This window comes from Lepidochelys kempii, chromosome 4 (genome assembly GCF_965140285.1).
Source record: "Lepidochelys kempii isolate rLepKem1 chromosome 4, rLepKem1.hap1, whole genome shotgun sequence".
NCBI lineage: Eukaryota > Metazoa > Chordata > Testudines > Cheloniidae > Lepidochelys > Lepidochelys kempii.
Window position 1 is genome coordinate 10,566,858 of NC_136383.1, and position 23,406 is coordinate 10,590,263.

At 41.6% G+C, this 23,406-nt stretch overlaps 1 protein-coding gene across 1 annotated transcript in view; it reads right to left on the reverse strand.

The window, feature by feature from the left end:
- Positions 1-283: 283 nt before the first annotated feature.
- The window catches only part of MTHFD2L (methylenetetrahydrofolate dehydrogenase (NADP+ dependent) 2 like), a 67,992-nt gene continuing 44,869 nt past the window's right edge, over positions 284-23,406 (reverse strand). Inside the window, exons 6-8 of the mRNA XM_073340366.1 lie at positions 20,031-20,123; positions 9,554-9,679; positions 284-1,883 (exon numbers count right to left, since the gene is read on the reverse strand). Of these exons, the coding sequence (XP_073196467.1) occupies positions 1,771-1,883; positions 9,554-9,679; positions 20,031-20,123 (332 nt within the window). The 3' untranslated portion in view covers positions 284-1,770. The remainder of the gene's footprint in view (positions 1,884-9,553; positions 9,680-20,030; positions 20,124-23,406) is intronic.

The window sequence follows — 23,406 nt, forward strand, 5'->3', positions numbered from 1 at the left end:
AAAAAACACATTACAGAAATTATAATTTTATTCTGTTCATTTGGCACAACCGTTTTATTTCTTTCCTTGGTTTATACTATTTGGGCCACCATTAATTTTTCTAAATATGTAGAAAAATGTTAGCAGAAATATAAATACTTTTACTTTTCATTTTTGTATTTTATGTACATTTAAAGAAAATAGCAGGTATTTGGTGTTTAAAAGCTAAACAGAAAAAACTGTCATAAGAAAAATCAGTACAAATGTAACTTTCCAACATTTTTTTATTGTAGAAAGTACATTTTTGTATTTGAAGAAATATTCAGCATTATATTTGGGCTTTTTTCATTCAGGCAATCTACAAACTACAGGCAAGCATCAATGGCTCTTGATTAGAGTAAATAATCAAAACCCTCTCTACTGAGATTCAGAGATGTAAACAATGGCCCAATCTGACTCTGACTGACGTCAGTCGGAGCTGGAGTGGGCCCTCAGTGTTAATAATATATGCAATCATCATCAGAATGGCTTATTATTGGTATTGACTGGCATTCCCATTTTAATTTTACATCGCATTTGATTACTCTAATCCAGTTTTTTAACTGACCCTCTCTCTCATTGAATGAATAAGTGAGCATCAACATTTTTATTTCTTCTTTAAATGCAGATAAATATTCCCTATTCTCCCAAGTTTACCTCTTATTTTTATAGCAGTAGTGTCCTCTTCCCAATGTCACTCTTCTGTGGTCATTGAAGTTAATAGCAAAACTCCCATGGGACCAGGATTGGGCCTTATGGCAGAGACTAAGAACATAAGCTGATCACAGGAGGCAAGAGAGAATGCAGTTCATAGTTTTAACACAACTATTTCATTCTGGATGATCTTTTTCTCCCCTTTTATGTTACCAATGACACATTTCTATAGTAGGTTTTACTATAGACTTATTAATCCCAGTCCTGATCCTACTAAGTGATCCATGCATGGTCACATTGTAGGATCATCACATATCAAACATGAGCATGCTTAAAATGAAACACAACACGCTGCATGTGTATCAACATATTTGGCTAACAAAGCCTGGATTTTGAAGGAGACAAATTCTGGTTTCCATTCTAGTGCGCATCGCTCCCACTGACTTCTGGGTGGGAAAATAAAGTCAGAATTTGGCCTTTTGTGTGTAAGCTTATTTTAGTTAAAAAAAAATGTACATGCTGAATGTGAGCCCTTTATGATTTCAGCATTACTGGCGTGCAGTTGAATCTTAGGTTTGAATCTTGCATTACTTGGGCATGCAAAATTCCCACTGACATCAACAGAAGTTTTGGATTTGCAAGGAATTTAAGATTTAGAATAAAATTTTCAAAAGTGTATAAGTGACTTGGGAGCCTAAGTTCAATATTCAAAAAAGTGATCTAGCATTTAGGAGCTTAAGCTTCATTAACTTTCAACGAAGTTTAGGGTCCTAACTGACTAAGTCACTTTTGAAAATAGGACTTAGAGTAAAATATTCAAAAGCATCTTAGTCCTTATTTTTTTTTATAAACAAGATTGACCTACAGAACAACAATACACATGTGAAAGCTGTAACTGCACTTTGTTTTACTCACAATTCAGCTGCAGGAGGTAACATAAGGTATTGCAACATTTTGTAAATCATCATCGGATTCATAATATTTTACATGAAAAAATAAATACAATGTAGAAATAAATATATTTGTAGTAAAAAATAAATGTTTTATGTATCAATAAATAGAATGACTTGGATTCATTTTTCAGTGTAGAGTAGCTCTCTAGTAAATGAGCTTTTTAGCAGTAATGAGCGTGTTCTTCAAGAGCATGGCAACAGTCATAGGTCCTACTCCTCCGGGGACTGGAGTGATAAAGCCAGCTTTCTTCTTTACCTCTAATATAAAGAGAAAAAATATACTACTGTAAGAATATTTCCAAACAATCTATTTTCAAAAGCTCTGATATTTCAAAAGTGCGCATGAATTTACTGTGTCATCAGCTGGAAATCAGCGGCGCATCTCAGAAAAGTTTGGGAATCTCACTTTGAAAATAAAAATGGAAGTCCAAGTCACCTATGCGTCTGGTGGATGGGATTACAGATGGACTTCCACCACCACTGTTCTAAAAATGTACAAACAGCCGGGCTGCGATTGAGGTTTGAGCCCTCTATCTCCAACCCCTCTCCTCAACCTGGCCTACTGCCTGTGGCCAGAATACAAAGGAAAGGGAGGAATAAAGAGAGAGAGGAATTTACTGGCTAACATGGCTTAGAGATCTGGGCTAAGACCAAAAGACAAAGTTGGGGCTGAATGGATTCAATGCCTCAAGTAATAAATTCTCACGGGGGTCAGTTTTACATAATCAGTTTCCCCAGGAAGCTGCTGAAAACTACACCAGCAACTCAGTCACAAACCTTGAAACATTACCGAGGGTTAGGACATTCTTTCATTACTCATGAGAAATATTAATGGCAGGATCCCAGACATTTAAAAAACAGCCTTTAAGGACACAGGAAAAATGGAAAACAGTGTCATGTTAACCTGTTGACATGGGAGATGGAATTTCTTGACACAATGTGCTACTTATATATTTTGCATAAGGTTAACAATTGGAACCCCAGGCTCACCACTTGCAAGGGAATCATTTAACTTTCAGAAAACCCAACAAATGATGGAATGCAATCAATAAATTACGGGCTAGTTGTGGTTCCTCTACATGGCAAGTCTATTTCTGCACTCAACTGCTGCAGAACATGTGATTTTTTCAGATTGTACATCTTCACCTCCCCACTACCAGCTTCAGAATTGGCAGTGCTAGCTCTTAAGGAATTGCCAGAAAAATCAAACCCTGTTCTTGCCAAATGCATGAAACAGAATAGAGGAGTGAACTGGAATTGCTAAACAGTATTTGCCACCGAGTTGGACTCTGCATAGCATATGGACGCTGCTCGAGAATAGTGTGGGAAAGGCACGTACTCAGAGCATATATACGTGGATTAAGAAGGAAACATCTTTTTTTCCCCTAAGTGGACCATGTTCACCTCTGATGTAAGTGGGACTATCCCACCAAAGTCAATAATGGGCTGAAATTGCACCATTATTTTCAAATTAAGCATTAGATGAGATCCATGGAGATTGAGGGGTAGAAAATTAGGCACCTAAAATATGAGGAATAAAGTTACTTGCCAATACTACAGAATAATTAAATTTACATGTATCTGGTGCTCGATTGGTGAGTAAAATGAAAGATCTTAGAAAGAACTATTGAGAAGAGGAAATGAAGGGTTGCTATAAGTTTAATAGACAGGATATTAATTAATTTTCTAGTTTTTTTTTGGTAACAAACAATTGATTACGAATGACGATACCTCTCCATACTATTTTTTCAGTTAGGGCCTGATGCTGCATCCACCGAGGTAATTGACAAAGTTCCCATTGAGTTCATTAGCGCCAAATCAAGCCCTTACTGAGGCAAAATCTAGTAGTGGTAATTGAAGTTGATAGGGTTTTAATAACTCGATTGATGCCACCAGACACGTTGAAAGCTTTTTGAAAGGTGAACATAAATTGCAATGTGGTTTTTTTGCTTACATTATACAATAAGAATGAATTTGATGAAATAGGACACTCACTCTTAAAATTCTCAGATACATTATTTGCCTTTTCTTTTATTAGTTTTATAATTTTGAACTACTTACTACTCATTTTTTGATTGAATTTGATGTGTTAGTTTAGTAAAGTTATCACTGCACTGTCCCAATCAATTTCATAATCATTGAATGGAACTATACCCATGCCTGAACGAATATTAGCACATATCAAGACTATTATCCTGTTTTGGGGAATAACATAATACTAATTAAAACAGAATGTACCTCAAATGGAAACAAATTTGTTTCCAAGTGGAAATATTTCATGGTTTTCTTTGGGGTACTATTCAGAATGCAATTTATACCATCTTATTTACAAAGACATGCAATATACAACCTGAAGATGTTTTTCCTGTAGAAAGCTTAGCAATGAAAATCATGCATAGTATTAATTACCTGACATGTTGGTGACCCTGTTAGGACTAAATGCATAGGGTGCTGTTTTTCTCAGATGCTGGGCAGTTTCTATTCCTGCACTGTATGTTATGTACTGTACTGTATCATTATCCTGCAAAGGTTTAATTTTATACTGGCTTACATAACTACCTGCCTAGGGTCAATTTGCAAACGACAGTTCAAGGGTCACATTTTTAAAATGAACAATAGGTGACTAAGAAAAGCCATCTAAAAATGAGTTTGCCCTTGCAAAAGGGTGATTGCAGTCTGGTAAATCCCTATCTAGAGGAGTAAATGTGGATGTGTTGAATGCATTTTTTGCAGACAAACTTCGGTGCCCAGATCTGAAAATTTGGCCCTGAAAGTTCTAAGTAGATTTGGTTTGACTGTGCAGCATGATAAATCAATGTGCGGTTTCTGAGATGGTGTTTGGATAGGACAGACTAATCAGCAGCAAATGACGTGTTGCATTACCAATGACTTTGTCTCACCTTCACTTTTAGGTGATGTAAAAGCTCTAGCCTCTGAATCTGCTTTAACTGCATGGAGACTCTTGAAACATACAGTGCCCTAAGCATTTATTTGGCAGTCTGGAAAATGCCAGTATTCTAATTAAGCGCTTAAGGGGAACGAGATGTCATTTTGCAGCTTATTTAGAACTTTAAAATATTTCTTTGATTCTTAACAAGAAATGAAAAGCAGATTGTTTCCTTGACAAACAGGATCCTCTACTTTGGAAACAGTCTTCATTTGCTAGGTTCCTTTAAAGTTAAGAACTTCAGACATCTAAGAGGATTAATCACAGAAGAGTAGATGACAGTGCTCTTATGCCAACCAACTAGACTCACTCTTGTCAACAACAACCAGATACAAACATAACTTCACTCTTTGAACTAAACGTTTGTGGGTAACAGTCTCAAGGAGCAGTCTGCAACTTTTGCAGATCAAAAGTTGAGCTGTGTACAACACTCAAGAGAGCATTTTGGCACAAACATTACATTTAGCACGTTATTTACTCCAAATTGTCATTAATTTAAAATGTAACTTTTTCATTATATATTTCACACAAAGTACTATTTTTTCCCTATGTGAATATCTAGGCTGTGATTTTCCACTTTGTACAATAGTTGTACACCAGTATAACTCCATTGTTTCTAATGGGGATGGGGAATGGGGGGTGGGGGTGGGGTTGGATAGGCTTGGGAGTCCCGGGGGGCCTGTCAAGGGGTGGGGGTGTGGATATGGGTTGGGGCAGTCAGGGGACAGGGAGCAGGGGGGGTTGGATAGGGGGTGGAGTCCCGGGGGGGGTGGTTAGGAGCGGGAAGGTCTCAGGAGGGGATGGTCAGGGAACAAGGAGCAGGGTGGGTTGGATGGGTGGGGGGTTATGAGGGGGGCAGTCAGGGATAGGAAGTGGGAGGGGGCGGATGGGGCCAGGCTGTTTGGGGAGGCACAGCCTTCCCTACCTGGCCCTCCATACAATTTTGGAACCCTGATGTGGCCCTCAGGCCAAAAAGTTTGCCCACCCCTGGCCAAGAGCCTCAATCCACATGGTAGAGATGCTTGCAGATATTGGCCAATTTTTCAAAACATCCCACTCATGTTGGATGCCCTACCTCAGACCCTTAGGGTATGTCTAAACAAGGAGTGCTTTGCTGGTATAGCTATACTTGTATACTAGCTTGGCAAATCGCACCTAGTATGAATGCAGCTTATACTGGCAAAACTGAGCTTTTGCCAATATAACTTAGTTTGTTTGGGAGTGAAGGGGTGGGGGTGGGGAGCTGGAATAAGCTATAATGGCAGAAGCTCAGTTTTGCCAATATAGGGCTTTTGCCAACATAGCTCCGTCAGGGGTCACACCTCATCATAATCCTGACCAACATAGCTAGGCCAGCAGAAGTTTGTTGTGTGGAGCTAAATTCTGATTTTCAGAAGTGCTGAGTACTCCCAGCTATCATTGCCTTCAACAGGAGCTGTCCCCTTTGGTCCAAAAGAGAAGATTCAAACACACCAGGACTACCTGAGTGAGAAAGCGTGCGAGTTTGAGCAACGTCTGGATATAACAATGTATTTAATAGGTTTGGGGTGTAGTAGGCACAGAGAGACAAATTAAGCAATGAACTGACAGCTCTTTACACCAGGAGTGAATTTGATTCAGAGACCAACAGCAGTAAGAGACAATCTGGATGGAAAAAGTCAGGCCTGATGCTGCTTGGAAGTCCATAGCTAATTTCACATTGTCTCTGTACTTGGACCAACTCAGAACATCTGAGAACAGATATGGTGTGCGTCTCTGCGTGGTCAGAAACTCTGGATGTTTTGTGTAGAAAATATGCTATGGGTACTTCAAAAAACTGTTGCAGCCATCAAATTTACTATCTGCTGCAAAATCATTATTGACATATGGAGGCTCTGCTGCAGCCTTCCTGCCAAATCTATGAAACCCCGGACTCTGGAAGAAGGAAGGAAAAAGAAGGATTTTAGTTAGCCATATGAGAAACTCCAGGCAGTTATCAGCAAATGCCAGGTTATCCTGGGCACATCAGAAGTCGCTGTTGAGAAAAGACCCAACCTGAACTCTGGGGACAGAGTTCACCTGCAAATCAGAGACAAGAGGGGAGGTTTTCAATAGCACCTAAGGGAATTAGGAGCACAAGTCTCACTGACAGTCAGTGGAACTTGTGCTCTTAAGCCCCTTGGGTGGTTTTGAAAATCTCCCCCAAGACTAATAGGGGGAAATACTTACAAATTCAAACATGGTGATTAGGCTCTTTGACATCAATTCATGTACATGGAATAGCTGGTACATGATAAAGTGCTGCATAAAGCCCATTGTGTCGGGCCTGCACCAAAATACTTATTCCTCTTTTGAAACTTACTAAAGCTATTTACTTTAATGATACTCTGTGGAAGTGAGTGCCACAGGCTAATTATATAATGTTTTGTATGTTGCACAACTATTCCCTATTACAATTTTTATGTTTATTTCCTTTGAGTCCCATCAGATGTCTGTTTTATCCTTATATTCTGGGGAAGAGTAAGCATGGACACCCACATGATTTTGATCCTCATCTCTGCTCAAATGTGAAGCTTGAAAACTTCGTTTTATTATAGTTTCTTTGAGCATAAAGAGAAATTTTATAAATACCATAAAGTAAAACTTTGTAAGATCTTCAAAAACAGGTGTAGAGAGCCATCCTGAACTCCCTCCAGCAGAGGTGGGAATTCACCCCATTGTCCACTTTTAAAGCATTTAAAGCTTGCTTTAGTTTTAAATAGCATCTTTCAGTATTTATAAAGCAGGGAATCCAAGATGTTAGTTGTGATGTGGCAATTGAAGATCCCACCCTGCTGTTAAAGGTGATCTCAAATCATACGGCTTTGATTAATCCAAGCCATATTTATACATGTTTCTTATAAAGGAAATTTAAATTTGGATTGCCCATGTGAGAATTAATGCCCCACTTTCTATTCCAGTGCACATTTTTCTATGTCAAGGATGGTTTAATAGTACAGAACAGCTGAGATTAGGGAGGGTGGCAGGATGGAGACAGGTGACACTTTAAACTGTTACTGCATATTACTGCTAGCCATTTAAAGCATCTTATACTCAACCTTAAAAAAAAATCAGATGTGTATAAATATGAATTCAGCCAAATGGTCAGATTTGTATACTAACCGATTATAATTCAGAGAATCATTAAATTAATTCTCAGTACAATACTTTGCTCAATTTAAGATACTGTTGGTGAAAACAAACACATTAAACAAAAATGCAAATATCTAATAACTCAGATTGTGATTACCATATCATTTTCACTCGATATAATGGCTTGCTCCACTTCTTAACTGCTAAGTCGAATAATTTGCATGTAAATGTTTTACTTTACAGCCTATATGCATCAGATTGTTGCTGGTTCATTAGTATCGGTGAAAGTTTCACTAAATCATTAATCAAAACAAAACAATCTCCCTATGGCAATGTGCAGCTAAGTACTACCTATAACTTCAGTGGCATAACACAAGTTAAAGTTCCTCCCTCCTTCTGGGATCTTCCCTCACCCCAGGTAAAATCCTGAGGAACAAGCCACAGCAGAACTTGTCAAGACATACACAGCACAGTACTATATCTGCATGTACAGAAACTTTGAATCATGACCTGGCCATCCGGATATAGCTTTATGTTATATTCAGAGTGTCAGATAAACTTTTTAAAGAAATAAAGAGAAATGTGGCTCACATATTTAAGATGTGTTTATGCAAATTATGTTCCCTTGTATATACTAGTAGTTTGTGGAACTTCTGTTTACTATATTTTGTTGCAGTTCTGAACAGCATCTGCTATGTAACATTTCTTGTACCATTTTACCATCTTTTACTTACTACTGTACAAAGCAGCAAATGAAGAGAGCATTTTGTTACAACTATATTTTCATAATAACTTCCTGTATATCTCTACTTTAAACATGCAATTATACATACGCACATACATGTCTAAAATATATCTAGGATCAAGCCTGTTGCTCTACTCATGAGAGTAATTTCATTGACTTTAACAAATCTTTATGTGTGAGTAAAGCAAGCAGGGTTTTGTCTAGTTTGTGTGTGTGAAGCTCTAGTAGTCTATTAAAAAACATTTTGAATACAATTGCGCTGTTGGACTTAGAGCCTGTATGCCAAGACTTGAAAGATTATTTTTAAAAAATGTGAATGAATTTAATGCATATCAAAAATGAGGGGCCAATAGCTAGAATGTGGATAGGTGTAAGCTTCCCACACACAGCTCTGCCAATAAACTTTAATTTTGAACTGTAACAATCCTGCTATTCCAGTCTAGAACTTCTTTTGAGCAGACATTGTCAATCAAGACGTATTGTGCAGTTGTTTGGTAATACATTGCACAAAAACAGGATACTAAAATGAGATCAATGTGCACATTGTCATTTGTGATCTAAGATAGGATAATTTCACCAAGATTTTCAGGATCAAAAGATTTATATATAGCAAGTCTTAGCATGGAGAAAATTACTTAAGCAAAATTAATATTTTAAAATACGAGTTTCCAGTGGAAGTGCAGAAAGATCCTTGATAACAGCAGCTTGACCAGTGATGCTGTAATACATACTATATGCAATTGGAGTCCCTAAACTTGTTGGGGTCTGGGGATTGCTTTCTCTTAGTGGTCATGGACACAAGATGCCTAAAGGGAGCAGGGAAACTTGGGGAGGAAGCGGCACCACAGCCCTTTGCCATTGCTTCCCCTGCACCTGTCATCAGTGCTGGCATGCATTTTATAATTATACGTCCCAGTTTCTTTTAAAAACAGTCATACTTGGGCTCTTTAATAGAGTATGTATTAAGTTTAGATACAACTTCTTGCTTTGTCAATACACTTCTTCAGGTGAGGAGAAAAGATCCGATTTGACAAATTAATTTAACCATCTCATTTTTAAAAATAATCAAATACCTTAAACCCAACTTATCCAGTACTTTTATATCAGAAGGGGTATTTTTCTTACCTTCAAAGTCCACATCCCCTACTAATTTGGTTTTCCCTGTCAGAGGGTCATGGATATGGTTGATGCCTACATCAATCACAGCTGCACCTTCTTTAACCATATCAGCTGTAATCAACTTTGGAATACCTGAAATCACCAAGAAATATTTGATTAACACAGCCAGATACAGAACTAAGTAATCTGCTCTTAATTATAGAAAATTTTATATAATTGGTTTATTTTTTCAGTATCTTTGTCATAGTTTTGATACACAGAAAACACCATGGTTTTAATTAGATTTTGAGGGTCAGAAACAAGGTTGATGTCAAGAGGTTGTGTCTACAGTGAGCAAATAATTTCAGTGAGGCTATGTAAGATCCTATTTCTACAGCACATCCTTGGATTCTTTGATTTCCCATATATTTAATTGTTAAATACTTGACATTCCAACCATTTACCTGAACAGCGTACAATATTGTTTACGTAACATTGCTGACACAAATTTTACTATTCTAGAAGCAGATAAAATATTGCAACTGTTCGACATATACATGCAGCCACTAGGAGATCTAGCAAGACATTGGGGACTCAAGATATGCAGGTGACACACAACTCTATCTTTCACTACATATGAAAACACCACTGTCACCAAGCTAACCCAGTAATTGACTGAGATCAGTTCATGGATGAAGAATAACTGCTTGAGGTTGAACCTGGGCAAGTGGAGATTACGTTACTGGCAGAAGTAAATGCAGAGAAGTTTGTAGCTATGAAACAGTCTCCTTTGGTTGAAGATAGACACCCAAAATCGGTTAGTCAGTCCACATTTTAGGAGTGCTCTTGGATTCCTTGCTGATGCTAAGCAAGTGCAGAGCAACCTCCATAATAACACAAATAAATAATTCTGCTACCTATAGCTAGTTAGGAGATTGCATCCCATCCTGATGGATGATGACCTGGCCTCAGTAAAACACACCTTCATTAACTTCTAACTGGACTACAGAAGTGCAGTCTACCTGAGCGTGAAGCCCTCAGCAACTAAGAAATTCCAACTGAACTCAAGTGCACAGTGCATGTCTTCAACCAGCCATCACGAATAAAAACAACTTAATACACATAAAAAGAAAAACTCACATAATTCCCTTCAGCTCAGAGAGAAGATGGGAGAAAGAGAAAACCACAGATGATAGTTACGTCACTTAAAACACTATACAGGAAGATACCATGGTGATGAACGTGGTATAAGAACCAGAATAGAATGGAAGGTTATCTCAATATTTGCAGTTTTAGCTAAACTTCCTTATAATCATCAGAGGAAATAACTAGAATTCTACAAATGCCAAGGTTGTTATCCAAGGTAATTGGTAAGCATAAGGGTGACCTCTTTGTAGACACACATGCAGACTGATCTTACTCCTATTGAAGACAACAGCAAAACTCTTTTGATGTCAATGGAAGCAGGAATGGTCCACAAAGACTCTCTTCTTTGCAAGGATCCTCATCGGAAGGAGCTTGATTTTAACACCCAGGCTTGTGCAGAGAGATGACTGCTCTAATCTGGCTTCCAGGCTCTGCTAAAATCCAGCATAAGCTCTTTGAACCATTTCAACAATTCTCTTTGACGCAGAGAAAAGCCCTACCTGTCAAGAACAGAATTTTAGTGCCATTTTTTGAACTGTGTTCCAATATTTAAATAAACTTATAGTGTTTTATATTTTTAATGTGACTTATTGCTATGGCTTTAGAGACAACAACAATAGATCTGACTAGACATCAGACAGATCTGCCTGGCTAGGCAGCTAGTTAACTAAGCCCTGGTCTACACTAGGACTTTAGGTCGAATTTAGCAACGTTAAATCGATTTAAACCTGCACCCGTCCACACAGTGAAGCCCTTTATTTCGACTTAAAGGGCTCTTAAAATCGATTTCCTTACTCATAGATTCATAGATATTTAGGTCAGAAGGGACCATTATGATCATCTAGTCTGACCTCCTGCACAATGCAGGCCACAGAATTTCACCCACCACTCCTAAAAAAGACCTCACACCTATATCTGTGCTATTGAAGTCCTCAAATTGTAGTTTGAAGACCTCAAGGAGCAGAGAATCCTCCAGCAAGTGACCCGTGCCCCATGCTACAGAGGAAGGCGAAAAACCTCCAGGGCCTTCCAATCTGCCCTGGAGGAAAATTCCTTCCCGACCCCAAATATGGCGATCAGCTAAACCCTGAGCATATGGGCAAGATTCATCAGCCAGATACTACAGAAAATTCTTTCCCGGGTAACTTGGATCTTACCCCATCTAAAAACCCATCACAGGCCATTGGGCCTATTTACCATGAATATTTAATTACCAAAACCATGTTATCCCATCATACCATCTCCTCCATAAACTTATCGAGTTTAATCTTAAAGCAAGATAGATCTTTTGCCCCCACTACTTCCCTCGGAAGGCTATTCCAAAACTTCACTCCTCTGATAGTTAGAAACCTTCGTCTAATTTCTAATCTAAATTTCCTAGTGGCCAGTTTATATCCATTTGTTCTTGTGTCCACATTGGTATTGAGTTTAAATAATTCCTCTCCCTCTCTGGTATTTATCCCTCTGATATATTTATAGAGAGCAATCATATCTCCCCTCAACCTTCTTTTAGTTAGGCTAAACAAGCCAAGCTCCCTGAGTCTCCTTTCATAAGACAAGTTTTCCATTCCTCGGATCATCCTAGTAGCCCTTCTCTGTACCTGTTCCAGTTTGAATTCATCCTTCTCCACCCCTGACAAGTGGATTAGCGCTTAAATCGACGTTCCCGGCTCGAATTTGGGGTACTGTGGACACAATTCGATGGTATTGGCCTCCGGGAGCTATCCCAGAGTGCTCCATTCTGACCGCTCTGGACAGCACTCTCAACTCAGATGCACTGGCCAGGTAGACAGGAAAAGAACCGCAAACTTTTGAATCTCATTTCCTGTTTGGCCAGCGTGGCAAGCTGCAGGTGACCATGCAGAGCTCATCAGCACAGGTGACCATGATGGAGTCCCAGAATCGCAAAAGAGCTCCAGCATGGACCGAACGGGAGGTACGGGATCTGATCGCTGTTTGGGGAGAGGAATCCGTGCTATCAGAACTCCGTTCCAGTTTTCGAAATGCCAAAACCTTTGTGAAAATCTCCCAGGGCATGAAGGACAGAGGCCATAACAGGGACCCGAAGCAGTGCCGCGTGAAACTGAAGGAGCTGAGGCAAGTCTACCAGAAAACCAGAGAGGCGAACAGCCGCTCTGGGTCAGAGCCCCAAACATGCCGCTTCTATGATGAGCTGCATGCCATTTTAGGGGGTTCAGCCACCACTACCCCAGCCGTGTTGTTTGACTCCTTCAATGGAGATGGAGGCAATACGGAAGCAGGTTTTGGGGATGAAGAAGATGATGATGAGGAGGAGGTTGTAGATAGCTCACAGCAAGCAAGCGGAGAAACCGGTTTTCCCGACAGCCAGGAACTGTTTCTCACCCTAGACCTGGAGCCAGTACCCCCCGAACCCACCCAAGGCTGCCTCCTGGACCCAGCAGGCGGAGAAGGGACCTCTGTTGAGTGTACCTTTTAAAATGCTATACATGGTTTAAAAGCAAGCATGTGAAAGGATTACTTTGCCCTGGCATTTGCGGTTCTCCTAGATGTAGTCCTAAAGCCTTTGCAAAAGGTTTCTGGGGAGGGCAGCCTTATTTCGTCCTTCATGGTAGGACACTTTACCACTCCAGGCCAGTAACACGTACTCGGGAATCACTGTAGAACAAAGCATTGCAGTGTATGTTTGCTGGCATTCAACCAAAATCCGTTCTTTATCTCTCTGTGTTATCCTCAGGAGAGTGAGATATAATTCATGGTCACCTGGTTGAAATAGAGTGCTTTTCTTCAGGGACACTCAGAGGTGCCCGTTCCTGCTGTGCTGTTTGCCTGTGGCTGAACAGAAATGTTCGCCGCTGTTAGCCACAGGGAGGGGGGAAGGTTGAGGGGGTAGTCACGCGGTGGGAGGAGGCAAAATGCGACCTTGTAACGAAAGCACATGTGCTATGTATGTAATGTTAACAGCAAGGTTTACCCTGAAAGAGTGTAGCGACTGTTTTATAAAATGTGTCTTTTTAAATACCGCTGTCCCTTTTTTTTTCTCCACCAGCTGCATGTGTTTCAATGATCACAGGATCTTCTCCTTCCCAGAGGCTAGTGAAGCTTAGAAAGAAAAAAAAACGCACTCGCGATGAAATGTTCTCCGAGCTCATGCTGTCCTCCCACACTGACAGAGCACAGACGAATGGGTGGAGGCAAATAATGTCAGAGTGCAGGAAAGCACAAAATGACCGGGAGGAGAGGTGGAGGGCTGAAGAGAGTAAGTGGCGGGCTGAAGAGAGTAAGTGGCGGGCTGAAGACAGGGCTGAAGCTCAAATGTGGCGGCAGCGTGATGAGAGGAGGCAGGATTCAATGCTGAGGCTGCTGCAGGACCAAACCAGAATGCTCCAGTGTATGGTTGAGCTGCAGCAAAGGCAGCTGGAGCACAGACTGCCACTGCTGCCCCTCTGTAACCAACCGCCCTCCTCCCCAAGTTCCATAGCCTCCACACCCAGACGCCCAAGAACGCGGTGGGGGGGCCTCCGGCCAACCAGCCACTCCACCACAGAGGATTGCCCAAAAAAAAGAAGGCTGTCATTCAATAAATTTTAAAGTTGTAAACTTTTAAAGTGCTGTGCTTAAAGTGCTGTGTGGCATTTTCCTTCCCTCCTCCACCACCCCTCCTGGGATACCTTGGTAGTCATCTCCCTATTTGTGTGATGAATGAATAACGAATGCATGACTGTGAAGCAGCAATGACTTTATTGCCTCTGCAAGCGGTGATTAAAGGGAGGAGGGGAGGGTGGTTAGCTTACAGGGAAGTAGAGTGAACCAAGGGGCGGGGGGTTTCATCAAGGAGAAACAAACAGAACTTTCACAGCGTAGCCTGGCCAGTCATGAAACTGGTTTTCAAAGCTTCTCTGATGCGTACCGCGCCCTCCTGTGCTCTTCTAACCGCTCTGGTGTCTGGCTGCGCGTAACCAGCAGCTAGGCGATTTGCCTCAGCCTCCCACCCCGCCATAAACGTCTCCCCCTTACTCTCACAGATATTGTGGAGCACACAGCAAGCAGTAATAACAGTGGGAATATTGGTTTCGCTGAGGTCTAAGCGAGTCAGTAAACTGCGCCAGCGTGCCTTTAAACGTCCAAATGCCCATTCTACCACCATTCTGCACTTGCTCAGCCTGTAGTTGAACAGCTCCTGACTACTGTCCAGGCTGCCTGTGTACGGCTTCATGAGCCATGGCATTAAGGGGTAGGCTGGGTCCCCAAGGATACATATAGGCATTTCAACATCCCCAACAGTTATTTTCTGGTCTGGGAATAAAGTCCCTTCCTGCAGCTTTTGAAACAGACCAGAGTTCCTGAAGATGCGAGCGTCATGCACCTTTCCCGGCCATCCCACGTTGATGTTGGTGAAACGTCCCTTGTGATCCACCAGAGCTTGCAGCACTATCGAAAAGTACCCCTTGCGGTTTATGTACTCGGCGGCTTGGTGCTCCGGTGCCAAGATAGGGATATGGGTTCCGTCTATAGCCCCACCACAGTTAGGGAATCCCATTGCAGCAAAGCCATCCACTATGACCTGCACATTTCCCAGGGTCACTACCCTTGATATCAGCAGATCTTTGATTGCGTGAGCTACTTGCATAACAGCAGCCCCCACAGTAGATTTGCCCACTCCAAATTGATTCCCAACTGACCGGTAGCTGTCTGGAGTTGCAAGCTTCCACAGGGCTATCGCCACTTGCTTCTCAACTGTGAGGGCTGCTCTCATCCTGGTATTCATGCGCTTCAGGGCAGGGGAAAGCAAGTCACAAAGTTCCATGAAAGTGCCCTTACGCATGCGAAAGTTTCGCAGCCGCTGGGAATCGTCCCAGACCTGCAACACTATGCGGTCCCACCAGTCTGTGCTTGTTTCCCGAGCCCAGAATCGGCGTTCCACAGCATGAACCTGCCCCATTAGCACCATGATGCATGCACTGGCAGGGCCCATGCTTTCAGAGAAATCTGTGTCCATGTCCTGATCACTCACGGGACCGCGCTGACGTCGCCTCCTCGCCCGGTATCGCGTTGCCATGTTCTGGTGCTGCATATACTGCTGGATAATGCGTGTGGTGGTTGATGTGCTCCTAATTGCCAAAATGAGCTCAGCGGCCTCCATGCTTGCCTTGGTATGGCGTCCGCACAGAAAAAAGGCGCGGAACGATTGTCTGCCGTTGCTCTGACGGAGGGAGGGGCGACTGACGACACGGCTTACAGGGTTGGCTTCAGGGAGCTAAAATCAACAAAGGGTGTGCCTGTACATCAAGGAGTATTTCAGGCAGGACTGCATGGAGGGTTCCAATAAGAAATGGTGCACCAAAGTTATCGTTGTTATTGGAACAAGGAGGTTAGCCTGGCCTCTGATTGATACATGGCTAGATTTACCTCGCTGCGCCTTCTCTGTGAGTGACTGCAGTGTGATCTAGACAGGGGAGGAGGAAAATGAGTACAAAACAAATCTGGTCTATTTCTTGTTCTGACCCACTCCATCTATCCTTTACATCTTTGGCTGGCAGCAGACGGTGCAGAAGGACTGCATGCCATCCACATCTCATGGCTGCTTGGCAGAAGATGGTACAGTACGACTGCTAGCCATCTTCATCTCTTGCCTGCCTGGCATAAGATGGTACAATACGACTGCTAGCAATCCTCATCTCTTGCCTGCCTGGCAGAAGATGGTACAGTACGACTGCTAGCAGTCCGTATCGCCTGCCCGCTCACCATAAGACGGTTCAATAGGACTGCAGGACTAAAGAGAATGACCTGGTCAAGTCACTCCAAATTTAGTCCCTGTGCCCATGTCTGCCCAGGCGCTCCTGATCGACCTCACAGAGGCGACCAGGAGCACCTCAGACATGACGATGACGGCTACCAGTCGTACTGTACCGTCTGCTGCCACAAGGCAAGGGGTTGCTGCTACTGTGTAGCAATGCCGTACCGCGTCTGCCAGCATCCAGGAGACATAGGGTGACGGTTACCTGAGCGGGCTCCATGCTTGCCGTGGTATGGCGTCTGCACAGGTAACTCAGGAAAAAAGGCGCGAAATGATTGTCTGCCCTTGCTTTCACGGGGGGAGGGAGGGTGGGAACGGGGGCCTGACGATATGTACCCAGAACCACCCGCGACAATGTTTTAGCCCCATCAGGCATTGGGATATCAACCCAGAATTCCAATGGGCAGCGGAGACTGCGGGAACTGTGGGATAGCTACCCACAGTGCAACGCTCCGGAAGTCGACGCTTGCCTCGGTACTGTGGAAGCGCTCCGCCGAGTTAATGCACTTAATGCACTTAGAGCATTTTCTGTGGGGACACACACACTCTAATATATAAAACCGATTTCTAAAAAACCGACTTCTATAAATTCGACCTAATTTCGTAGTGTAGACATACCCTAACAGTTCCCTCAAATGTTAAGACAAATACTATATGACACCTAAATCATTATGTGCTATTGAGGAATAAAGTATAGAAATACTTGTACATTACCTCCATATTATATTTTATATGATCTAAAAGGAATGACATGTTATTCTGATAAGTGTAACCACTCAAAGCCCTTTCCAAATTTTCTTACCTATTACAGAACCCCCCGCTTTTTAAATGAGAAGACATTCCATCTTTAAAATAAAATACAGCCTTGCTTCATGTGTTATAAGGACACCTTCATTCTCTTGACTCTGCCACTCTTTAGTAATATGGGCATTCTAATACTCTAAAACAGAACATCTGCAGCGCCCCTCAGAGATATATGTTGTAAAAGGTTTCCCTTCTCCCACTAGCTGGGTCAAAGGCAGGAATGGTTTGAGAGAGCTGTGGGGGGCAGGAGAATAGAAAGCAAAAGTGAGTGTTTCTGGATGCAAGCTGTTTTAGGGAGAAAGGGACTGCTGTATGAGAGAGAGGTGATACAACAACATTTCTCTCTATATATTGTATATAGATGAGCTTGAAAAGTGTTGAAAGAGGCAAATTTTCTAATATACGTTCCAATAATGTTGAGAGGTGCTGGCCTATGTCTATTTCATCAAACTGTTACACAATAAACTGGAAGTTGTACTGGTAATAGGACCACTCCACAATTTTATGGGGGGAAATTATCTGAGCGGCATAGAGTCATACTCTACAACTCTTATTAAAGCTAGCAGGAGTTGCACAGCTAAATCCTTTATAACGATTTGAGAATATGCCCTATTAACACAGTAATACTTAAACTAAACAAAAAAAAATTGCTTGCTCCTCCCCCACAACCACCCCCCCAAAAAATTAACACAGTTATTTAATTCTGCCTCAGCACAGAGGGCTGGACTAGATGACCTCTTGAGATCCCTTCCAACCCCACATTTCTAGGATTCTGTGATTTACCAAAGTCTCCTTTGCATACCAACTGCTACGAGATCACTGACTCCTAACATGCTTTACGTCTAATATGTGGGAAATCCTTAAATGCGTAGGTTTTGCAGAAAAAGCTAATTATCTATTTTTTCAAAATCACAATTTAGGCAGAGCTGTTTTCTGCAAGAAATGTGAAATAAGAACACTTGAGGAAATGAATAAACCATTGGCTTGATAAAATGCAGACTTCAAAAACTAACAACTAAATGGAAGATAGAGTATTGCATCATGAATAGCATTTATTGCAGAAAAGGAGTCAAACTGAGAGCCAGCCTGCAAGTGGGCCTGCTATAGATGTGTTAGGGAACACACAAGGGCCTCCTCCTGCTGGCACTTCCCACATACAGCCCTGTCACAACTGTGGTCCCACCACAAATGGGGTGGGGAGGAAATAGGTTCATGCCCTGAACTCCCTTCATCCTAGCAGCAGAGCAAGCCAGGCACATCGGTGAGAATATTGCACCATCCCAGAGAAAGATGCAGTCTGCACAGTTCCTGTGAACTCAGGGAAACTTAAAGGGATTATGCCTTCCTGAGGCACGATCTCTCCCGGAGCTTCCACTGGGGCTATGCAACTCCATGCCACACCCAATGCAGGGCTGTGTATACTTTGCCCAATCTAGCCCAGATATATCTCGTATTGTGTAATGAGTGTTGTATCATGTTCCTCTAACGAGTGACATGAAGAAAAAGTGTAAGCAACAGGTATTGCTGAATTGGTACTGAACGCAGTTTAAATGCAAGCACAGCCAACAACAAACTCTGTTCAGAAGCTGTGATTAAACCCTGACAGTAAGTTCTGATGAACTACTAAGCAGCATTTATCTACACAGACACGCTAAAGAAAATGATTCCACATCCATTATTATTTTCTACTTATAATTTGTGAATTCTGGTTAAGAGCACAGTCTCGTAATCACCATATGGGAGATCTGAGCTCAAGACCTGAGCTTGATTTCCTTGCTCCTAAGCTGGCATGTGAAGAAGTGCATTTAGCCTGTCAGGGAAAGCAGCACCTCACTTCACATTTGAACAGAAATGATAAGCCTCAGAGTAAGCCATACCCATATTCATCTGGAAGGCAGTTAGCAAGGCTTGGGGTTTGGAGTGTGGAGGAGTGATCGGGGAGGTGAAATGACACAAATCCTGTGTACAGCAAGAGGGGCTTGAATGACCACTATGAAAAAAAAAATAGAAGAACTACATAGACATTGGCCAAACTTGTTTCTAATGTTGCTAAGATATTAAAAATACCATTAAAGCAACATTTGCCATCCAAAGTTGGAACTCTGATCACTTCTTTATTTAGTAAAGAAAAGCCCAATCAAAACACAAGTATTTCTGTCTACATATCTCCAGTAATATCAAACCACTGAACTTTCCAGTTACTAATTATAGAAAATCCATTCTTTCAACAGCCCATTCTTCCGTTTACCTCCTTATACTGCAATTGTACAAAACAAGGATGAATAATACATACATAATACCAAAACACCACATTTAATTTGCCAAGACTGCCCTTAATTCTAATAGCAAAAGAAAGACACTATTGTTACCTGAACATGGCCTCCAGCTGATTTACGGAAACCCTACTGTCAGAAGCTGAATGACTCACCATTTTTGTACAGTACAGAAAATGTTTTAGTTTATATAATTATACCTGTATTAGCTGTGCACTGACTGGTTTCCATTCCTGAGTTCATCCTTAAGCTTCCCTAAAGGGAAGGTGTCATACGTGATGAGAAATTAGTTTATGAATCTGCAAATTTGAAGGGCAAAAACTGAGGGCCAAATCTCTTCCCTTACTCAAAACAAGTGGACCCACTGAAGCACCCTCAGCAAGCATGATCACAACCCACTTAGATAACACATTTAAAACAGATAGTGGCACCACAGTTGTAGAAACCGAGCACCTGGTGAGTTTTTAACATTTGCCATTGTAGTATTAAGGACACTTAGTATTACCTGCAGCTACTATTATAATGTCAGCTAGTTGGGTATGGATCTTTAGCTGCTCTTTTGGAGTATATCTGTGAGTAATTGTCACTGTAGCATCACCTGTAATGTAAAATATTCACAATTAATTGTCATTTATAAAACTCCCACGAAGTATTTATTAACATGTGGAAATGATTCATTAGATTTTGGCATAGTAAGAACACACACTTGATCAAATAAATTCCTGTCTTATGATCTGATACGTCATCAGATATATTTCTTTTTTATGACTGGACACCTTTTTTTCAGCATATGCAGAATGCCATTGCTTGCCTTCCCACAGGTACAAAGAAGTGCAACCATATCAGTCTCATCCTTCAAAAGCATAACCCAGTGCAGCTGTTTAACAGTGTGGACTAAATTCTTTTCTGGGTTAACGTCACTGAGGTTCATGGAATTACATGAGAATGAATTTAGCCTCATGAATCTATTTTACTAAATGTGATGTGAGTATAGCATTATAAGACGCCTTCACTTATCACAACCTAAAACACTGGATATAAGGAGACTATGTTTATAACTTTCTCCTCATATGCCCTTGGTCATTCATCTCTCTCTGTGCCTACTATACACCTCTCTTGCCATTCTGTGGCACAAATTCTGGGGGAGACTATGGACTTCTCTGTGTCTACAACCAGAGATAACAGCACAGTTACCTTCACATCTCTGCATTTCCCGCAGGTCAGATTTTAGTTTTCAATGTATATTTTGGAGAGGTTTGAATGTGCAACAAGTGGTAATGAATGTTAACAGGAGCAGCATTCATTCTTGTTGATATTTCCCTTTGGATTTGAAAATGGTTCATTGTGCAGGAAGGAGACATGCATGGCTCTGCCTCCGTTCTATCCACTACAGAGCTTGGATTGCATGGGGATTCCTGGGAGCTACAACACCAATATGGAAGTCTACCACCAAGGATTTTCTGCTTACAAAGCTCTGCCCCTGGCTACCATTAGTTTCACATTGGCGGCCAGCACATGGAATATCCCTGTTGATTGCAGTGTCCCTAGCAGATTTCAGAGAGGAGAGGATTTCTTTAAGAAACATTCATGCCCAAAACAATTAACAACACTGTCACTATTTGTGTATCTGATAAAATTCCTATTAGACAGACTTGAGAATGCCTGTCACTATGCCCACTTAGGGGAAGAAATTATCCAGACCAAATCCTATGGTATTATCAAGTGAGGTACCTTGGCTGTCCTATGCCTTCTTCTCCTAAACCCCAGGAGAAGCACAATGATAGCTCATCTCACACTGCTCAGACACTTATTATTCCATTAATATGGATACCAAAAAAAGTAGGAAGGAAAATGTCTCCCAAATATCCATTTCTGCTTTTCTCTCATTGCAGATGCAGAAAAGTCTTGTTCCATCATCTCCTGTTACTTGCTGTTAAACAAAGAGCTGATCACTCATCTGTGCCAGAGACCACAGGAAGAGTTTGCATGCATGGCAAATGGAGGCCTACAGTCTTTTGGGCTAACTCAGAAGCTTTGGAGACCTGCCCTTGCATGGGTGTATGTAGCTGGGCAAGGACAGTTCTTCTGTGGCTCCTAACACTAGACATGAAAAATCGTACAATTGTGGGGAACCTGACAGAGAACCTGAGAGAAGCCCATCATGCAAATCAAGGAGGTTTGTGAGCATGGGGACCATGCTTCCTGGTTGTCTTCCAAAAGCAAGGAGGAGATAATTGGGAAAGCAATGAAGGTAACAATCAGCAAAGGAGACTCTTCCTAGGCCCTGAGCCTGATTCCCCCTCTCTTTCTCTTTGCTATCTTCCCTGTGTATGCTGAACCTGTTCTACCCCATGCTGTTCACCCTCCATCCATTTCAGGTCCCCTGGCACATTGTCTCCTCTTAAAATTTTACATTACAATTTTCACTATTTCAGTCCCTGCCATCTGCTCCGACACCTCAGGAACATCTATTATTGATCAAATCTGCACCTCATCTCATTAATACACTTTTTCCTTGTTCTTCTTCCCTATCCATCCTTCATGTATCCACCCTACTGTGAAGGTCACTCCCTCTTCCAGCATATGCCTGTACTTTATGTGCTCTCCCACAAGAGAAATGAATCATGAATACTACAGTAATTGGCAGCAGGGAGACACCCAGAGTGTGGGAACAGATTCACTGAATCAGTGGACCAGAGGAGGTTACACTGAGAGAATTTAAAAAGCTGTTGCAAAACCCACCTATCTGTTAAAGCTTATCCATAGCCAAAGTTAAAAACAAACAAGGGGAAAAAAAACCAAATAAGCCAAAAGGAAACCAACAAGCATAGACTCATAGAAACTGGAAAGGGTGAATCCCCTACAAAGTACCCTCTGGACATCAGCATACTGTACAGATCTGATCTAACTGTTCAGCACTTAAGTTCTTTGTTGATGGGGTCCCTGGAAAAAAAAACCTGGATGGTTGGCTGGCTGAAACACAATTCTAAGTGACAGGAGATAGACAGAAAAGGTGATTAGGGATCAAAGGAAGGGCAGCAACTTTCCGTACTCAAATTCAGGCTCCAAGGTTGAAGAGCCTGGCTGCAGCTGACTTTGAGTGTAAGATGGACCATTCTTCTAGAATCTCTTAGCTAAAAGGTCTGCTGTGATAACAACACCCCCAATCATTCTTGTCAAGAATCCTATAGATGAAGCTTAGACCTTGAGGTTACTTAAAGCTACATTTTCCTCCCTTAGCATCTTAGGGATCAATAAATGAAAGGAAATGCACAAAACAGATATTGTGGAAACAGAAAGGAGATATTATTTTTTCTGGAAATCCGCTGTCATATCTTTCGACCTACTGATTATCATTGGCACAAAAAGATTTAATGAGGGAGCAATTCCACTGGCAAAAGTTTTTCTTCTCCAAGGATCTCGCTCTCACATAAGTGAATTGATACGTTAGCCAACCTGCTTGCGTATTGAGATGCTTATATTAGATGAACCACTTTTATAGTTAATTTATTTTTTCCACCCAAATTGCAGAAGAACCAGATCTCCTCTTAGGAAATTAGCTAGATGGGTTTCCATGTTCATTGATATAAATAATAGATTCCAGATTGTCTGCACTGATCCATAATTGCTGAGATTTCAGAAAAGCACACTAAATGCCTCACATTGCCAGGACAATCTAGATTCTGGAAAACAGCCTGAGGTGTAGCTGCTATCCTGAATGGAAGAGCTTTATGCTGGTACTAATAATTCTGCATTACCACGTGCAGGAATTGATAATGTTGAGCTACTGGAATGTGTAACTCAACTCCTCCAAGCATAAGTAATGCCCCAGCTGAGCTGCTGCTGCCAGTGATCTCAAATTTCTTGTAAAGAACAAAAGA